Genomic DNA, 6,846 nt, shown 5'->3' with positions numbered 1-6,846 from the left:
GAACCAAGGCCTATTTTGCAACGTTCATTGCAACGTTCATCCACACCCTATGCCTATCTGTAGATGATATCATGATATTTATTTATATGATATTTATCAGCGCCTTTTTCACATTATCAAGATGAGATTACAATATTACAGTACATAAACGCATGTTCAAATTTGGCGGGTTCCCGTGAGTCTCCTGGCGAGTCACGTGACTCTTACATCTATACTCCTAGAAAATGGCCCCGCTGCCAGCTGGGCGTGGTGGCGCGCGCCTGTAATCCAGCTACCTGGAGGCTGGGGTTGGTGGACCGCTTGAGGCCGGGGGTTCTGCGGCGTGCTGTCCTATGGCGATCGGGCGTCCACGCTAAGTTCGGCATCGATATGGTTTCCCCGGGGGAGCCCAGGGCAACCAGGTCGCCTAAGGAGGGACGCACCGGCCCAGGTTGGAAACAAAGCAGGCAAAAGTCCCCGTGTCGATCAGTAGCGGGATCGCGCCCGTGAATAGGCACTGCGTCTCAGCCCGGCCAATATAGTGGGACCCAACTCTTTTTCTTTCTTTTTATCTCAAGATTCCATTATACAAAGTAAATATCGGTTACATTTCACATTGATCTGGGCATATTTTCTTCTTTTGCTTTTTTTTCATCCAGTCTAATGCCCATAGCTACCAATCGAAGGCTAAACAGTACCATGGGCATGGAACACTTCATACTGTTATTAGTACAGTATTAGAGTACTGTCTTCTTGTTACTGGTATCTGTATCTGTACAGCCGGTATAACCGTCCTTCTGTCGTAACACATCAGCTTGTGTATGTAGTATGTCTTCTCACGTGTTCTGCATACATGATGAAATATATCAAAGATCCGTTCACAATTTCTCGATTCACATCACGCTGTCCATACGTACACTCACACAAACACACGTACACTCACACAAACACGCGTCACACAAACACACGTACACTCACACAAACACACGTACACTCACACAAACACACGTACACTCACACAAACACACGCCACCGAAACTGCAACATTCTTGATGAAGGTAATAAACACACAGTAGCCGATAGTTCACGTGCATAAATCTATTACATCAAGTGAAGAATATTAAAACTTCGGTAACCATGAGACAACTCCGACTATCATTCACTGTCTCTCAGTGGATTGCCTTTGAATTCACTCTGTACCTTCGAATTCCTTTCTGACTAGTCATCATAATAATCGCTTTCCATTTACATGCAGTTGATTTCTAAGAAACTGAAAGCAAAATGTATACATTATGGATACTGCTGCCTACTGAATACTCATGTTGATTACGAAGAATGTACGTACCACGGCTGTATATTCTTAAGCTCAACAACTAGCTTCCACTCCAACCCTATAGACCAGTTTATAACAACTGCAATCATAATGATTATAATTGCCCAAGTCGGTATACAAAGTATGCCACACCATTGCAATTAGTTAGAATTTCTGATCTAAAGATATAGAACACAACCATTTTAATCCATCTGGGCTAGTCCCTTCCCGATACACGTTTTGATATATATTCACAAGTGCAACGAACAACGCACTACATGTAGTAGCATTACGAGATGAAATTACATTTTCTTGTCAGTTACAATTCTTAAAACATTTATGAGCCTTTTTTTAAATTAACCACAGTCCAACATAATGTGGCATATTCTAGACAATGTCAATTATAGGGAAACATGTACATTGTGCTTATGATGGTTTTTTCCCTTTCAACACTAATTTCTAGAAAAAACATTACTCTAAGCTTTACAGTTACGTTGGTGAAGGTTAGCCATCCAGGATAGTAATAATATTATCATCACTTTACAGGTTTCTATATATGTGAATGATGATAATTATAGCACTGATCTGGTTTGTTCTAAGACATTCTGGGAAACAATAGAAAGTAAAGCATTCAGTGTTACTACTTCTTTTCTAATGACACAACATTACGGTTGATAATCGTTATCCATGGTCTGGTTTAAATACAGTATCCTGGTAAATGAACAAACTACATGTCTATTGAACATGGGCACATTGATTTGCTAAGTAGTAGTACTGTCCTTACACTTAAATTAATATAGCCGTCTATGACCTTCTCCAGACCATGGTTAGGACTTGAGAGTTCTAATAATTAGTCGTGAGCAAGGCCATCTTTAGTCGGGAGTGTTAGGCGAGATTGTCTATTAGTCTATAAAAGTTGTCTGTGCCAGCCGACTATGAAAATGGAACTCGTGAAATTTTACTTAGATGTAATATCGCTGTAGAACAAACTGGAGCTAGAATAGGCGACTCCCAACTCAGTACCGGCCTTGGTTGGGGAGTGGTGGGCTGAGCACAGTCGTGCGAAGGTCTCTTGAATGTGTGTCAAGCTAGGGCTTTTGTGAATGACATCCTTATCGGCTTTAGATCGATCCTAGTTGTCCTTCTAAGGTCATTTGGTTTGGATCTGACTAGCTCTCAACAACAAAATGTATGTTGAAGGATTTTTGCAAAATTGTACATGTATTATATTTTGTGTCTATGCATCTACTCAAATAAATAAATATGTACGGTCAGCTGCAGCTTATTGGGTCACTAGGCTTCCTTTGGACACCTGTAATTTCATGCAGCTGGGATGATTGGCTGGTGCTACAGTTTTATTTGGCAGGGCCTCCATACTCTCCAGGCATAGGTTGTATGGGAATGATCGTTAGCTTTAATTTTTATATATGGCCCTTTTGTTTGTCGGTACCCCCGTCGGTGGCCGGCTACCTTCTCTGGTTAATGGATACTGTCTTGCCTCCGAAAGGGATCTGCTTGGAGATTAGGCCTCCATGCATCACAAGTAAAGGTTGAGGTGGCGCAATTTTTATGCTGCCGACATCTTAGACTTTCTTTTCTTTCGGACGCCGACTGGAGTGTTGCTCTGATAGGACACATTTTGTATCGGCGGTACCGGCAGTGGAGTTTTAACGTGTGCCTTGTTTGGTGGTGAAGCAGGATTGTTGCTTGGACGATAGAATGCGTTTTCTATCGGTGGGACTGGGGTTTTCACGTTTTTCCTGTTTGGTGGTAAAGCTGGATTATTACTTGGGCGATAGAATGAGTTTTCAATCGGTGGGAGTGCTCTCATTTGTGCCTTGTTTGGTTTTGGTTTTGCCTTGTTTGGTTTTGGTTTTGGAGAAGGATTATTGCTTGGGCGATAGAACGCATTTTCTATCGGTGGTACTGGGGTCTTGTTTGGTTTTCCGGGAGCAGAATCATTACTTGGACGATAGAATGAGTTTTCAATCGGTGGAAGTGCTCTCATTTGTGCCTTGTTTGGTTTTGGTTTTGGAGAAGGATTATTGCTTGGGCGATAGAATGCGTTTTCTATCGGTGGGACTGGGGTCTTGTTTGGTTTTGGAGCAGAGTCATTACTTGGGCGATAGAATGAGTTTTCAATCGGTGGGAGTGCTCTCATTTGTGCCTTGTTTGGTTTCGAAGCAGGAGTATTACTTGGGCGATAGAAGGAGTTTTCTATCGGCGGGAGTGGCGGGTTGAAGTGTGGCTGGTTTGCCAGTGTGGCGACCGAATCACGGTTGTAGAACACGTTTTGTATCGGCGGGACCACCTGTAGCAGCTCCATGGCGGGGACTGGTCCGGTGCCGGGGAAGGTGTAAGCAGGGTTGTGGAACGGCACGGTGTAGGGGTGGTGGAGAACGCGAGTCGTTCTCTTCTCAAGATTGCGAAGATTCTGCGCTCGCCGGTACTTGACTAACTTCAGAATCAGACAAGCGGCGAAGACCAGGCCTAGCAGGCTGGCGGATGCCATGATGATGATGTGGACGGTCCCGACCGCTGATTTGTCCCGCTTCACTGTGGCAGTGCTGGCGGTTGAACCCTCCATCTCTGTCGTGTTGGCAGCTTGAAGATGGGCGACGTCTGTTCCATCTCCTTCAGACTCATTTTTGTCATGGGAGCGGTTCCGTGCTGCAACGACATTTACGTTCCCTTGGGCAACCTGTAGGGTTACGGTTATGTGACTTTGTTGGACCGTACCCTGAGCCGGTACGTGGAAGGTCTGTTGAATGCCATTTGGGTGAGTTTGGGGCGTCGTTGTATTTCGCACGGCAGGTCCACGCGCAGCACACCCTAACCCATGGACGGAAACCTCAAAGAGGGGTAAGTTACGAAACTGTTGGGGTGAAGCGCACTCATGGTCTGTGAAGCTAAAATAGCTGTCAAGGAAGGCGCTCTTGCAGGAGCTCGTGTCACACCCTCCATTGCTGCAATGTTTCACGCATTTCACCTTGGTGATCAGCCATAGCAAATCACAGTCACAGCGGAACGGGTTAAAATTGATGTTAATTTTCGTTTTGGGATTAGGAATAACGATATCATTTTCAGTCAATGATGTAATGTTATTGCCTGTCAAATCTAACGTGAGTAAATGTGTAAGTTGTTTGATACAGCCTGGTAATGTAACACTTGTGATCCTGTTTCCGTTTAGGTATATGAGGTGCACAGCCGGCAGGTTACAGAGTGACGACCAAGACACAGTTTCGATAATGTTTCTCGTAAGGTCGAGCGTGAACAACTTGTCTAGTCTCGGAATATTTGCGACAGTACGGATTCTGTTTTTGCGGAGACGTATAATTTCCGTGGTGGCTGGAATGTCATCAGGAAAGCTGGTCAACCCGTGGGATGAACAGTCAACGCAAGTTAAATTCGATTTGAGACATTCTTTTGGCAATGGCTCACAGCTGATGCTTGTAGTTTCGTACAAAATACTGACAAGAAATGGAATGAGGCAGCTGAAGACTTTCATATCCCTATTCTCGACTGTTCAGTGTTCTGTAGTAACAGCTTGGGCAAACAGTTGCTGTCTACATACTTCATAAAACACAGTAACTATCTGGCAGCCTAGAACTTGTCTAAAGCAACAGAAGTACGTGTTTCGTCCCACGACTTTTCTTGCACAAGAATAGAGGAGACTTAGCTTTGCGTCCAAGGTGTCCCCGGCCGGTCAGCGGACAGCTTCAGAACTTCGGCCGCATGTCTCTCAGTGCTAGCCTGGGTGCCAGCCCCTACCGCGAAGGAGTGATAATCCCTTCGGCCAAGGAAGCCATACGCCCCGCCAACCCCGATTGGCACCCTGGCTCTAATGCAATTATCTTTTCGCTATCAGCGTGAAAGATTAAGGGTTTGGGGCAGCCTGTATTTGGGCAGCGGATACTGTAGCGGACATTAGGGCCTCTTTCCACAAACAAAATCTATCGCTTACGAACGCCAGCGTTTGGCACCCAGGCTGCTCAGTGCATGTCGACGGCGGGCGTCTCTCTCAGTCGAAGTGCGGTGAAGTGAGTCAACTGCGGGAGTGAAATTCAGACGCTTCAGACGCCCCCGGGACACGTGGCGTCACACTGTATATTGAAGTGCTGAAGGGAGACCAATTTTCTGTTTCTGAGAATATTATCTACCTTGTACGTGCCTGTCCGTAACCGCTTTTCACTGTCTTCCACTCAGTCTGGATTGTGACATCAGTTTTTAGTCACGGAAAACGAAGTATTTTACAAAATTCAAAAACGTAACTAGTCTTTCAACGTAATGATAAAAGAAGTCATCCCTCCGAGAAATTAGATAGTAAAAAGGTTTGGAACATTTATCTTATGTTGAATTCAGAATACAGGATATCTTTTTAGCACCACTGTCTGTACAAAAGAAAAGAAAAAGAAGAGATTGGTCCAGTTTCACTAGCCTACAAAAACACCAAAGTAACATTTCTGTGCAAAGCGAAAGGAAATCATTACGGCATAAAGTAGCTGTACATGAATATTTAAGTGTAATGATGTCAAAGAGAAATTAATATCCAAATGCAATCTGTCGACATTCACACCCCTTATATTACATACAACATGTATGCTGTCTGCCTTCTGGCATAATTTTGTGTCTCCACACTCAGATACTAACATATAACGATATCGATAAGGTTATAAATACAAAAGACCTGAATAGTGTTGTTCACTTTCTCTCGCTCGTAAAATAAATAAAGAATTTCCTGGATCTTCTATAATAAATTAATAACTTCATTGTAAGGGGATGACGTTGTGCTGCTGGGTTCAATATATGGTTACGTGTGTTGTGGTTCATTAATATATAAATGTAATATAAAGTCGCAGGAGAATATTAGATTCAAACCTCACACGTGGCATGCAATATGTATCTGGAACTTTTCTTGCTGCGTCAGCTTCATATTAGTCTGCACGCTGGCTACGTAACGTAGAGTTGTGTCTCTATACATAGATATTTTTCATACATGGTATATGGCATTTCAAATGTTCAAACATGGTATATAACAGTTATCACGTTACAAGTTGCAAGTAGGTATTCGTCGAGATTTACCACACATTGAGGAAGGACTGACATAACAGGTCTCTCTATCCCTTAATCCCTCTATTCCTATTCCTGTATCCGTATCCCTCTATCCCTATCCCTCTATATCCCTATCCTTCTATCCTTATCCCTCTATCCCTATCCCACCATCCCTATCCCTCTATATCCCTAACTCTCTATCCGTATCCCTCTATCCGTATCCCTCTATCCTATCCCTCTATCCCTATCCCTCTATCCATACCCCTCTATCTACAATCCCTCTATCCTTATCCCTCTATCCCTATCCCTCTCTCTCCCTCTTTCCTATCCCTATATATCCTTATCCCTCTAACCCTATCCCCGTATCCTATCCCTCTATCCTATCCTATACCCTATCCTATCCTATCCTAGCCTGACTAAATCGCGCTCCTGGCGGCCGCCGCCCTAGGGGTGGGGGTCATTAACCTCCGGCCGAGAGCTTTGTATACACAGGCTAATCCTAT

The 6,846-nt window shown here is 44.0% G+C and overlaps 1 protein-coding gene across 1 annotated transcript; it reads right to left on the bottom strand.

Moving 5' to 3' along the window:
• Positions 1-209: 209 nt before the first annotated feature.
• On the bottom strand, positions 210-3,878 carry LOC109464576. The gene is made up of 2 exons (XM_019761581.1): positions 3,488-3,878; positions 210-406 (listed from the first exon to the last, which is right to left on the bottom strand). The coding sequence occupies exons 1-2, from the start codon at positions 3,876-3,878 to the stop codon at positions 210-212; spliced, it is 588 nt and encodes a 195-aa protein (XP_019617140.1).
• Between the last annotated feature and the right edge of the window lie 2,968 nt (positions 3,879-6,846).

This window comes from Branchiostoma belcheri, unplaced genomic scaffold, assembly GCF_001625305.1.
Source record: "Branchiostoma belcheri isolate BF01 breed outbred unplaced genomic scaffold, Haploidv18h27 scaffold14, whole genome shotgun sequence".
In the NCBI taxonomy this organism is placed as follows: Eukaryota; Metazoa; Chordata; class Leptocardii; order Amphioxiformes; family Branchiostomatidae; genus Branchiostoma; species Branchiostoma belcheri.
This window is presented reverse-complemented; position numbering and strand designations above follow the sequence as displayed.

Coding starts and splice junctions, on each gene's coding strand:
- LOC109464576 (XM_019761581.1), bottom strand. CDS start 3,878: ATGGAGGGTTCAACCGCCAGCACTGCCACAGTGAAGCGGGACAAATCA. Junction 407..3,487: donor AAACTCCTTCTATCGCCCAA/GTAATACTCCTG, acceptor GTCCCTCCTTAG/GCGACCTGGTTGCCCTGGGC.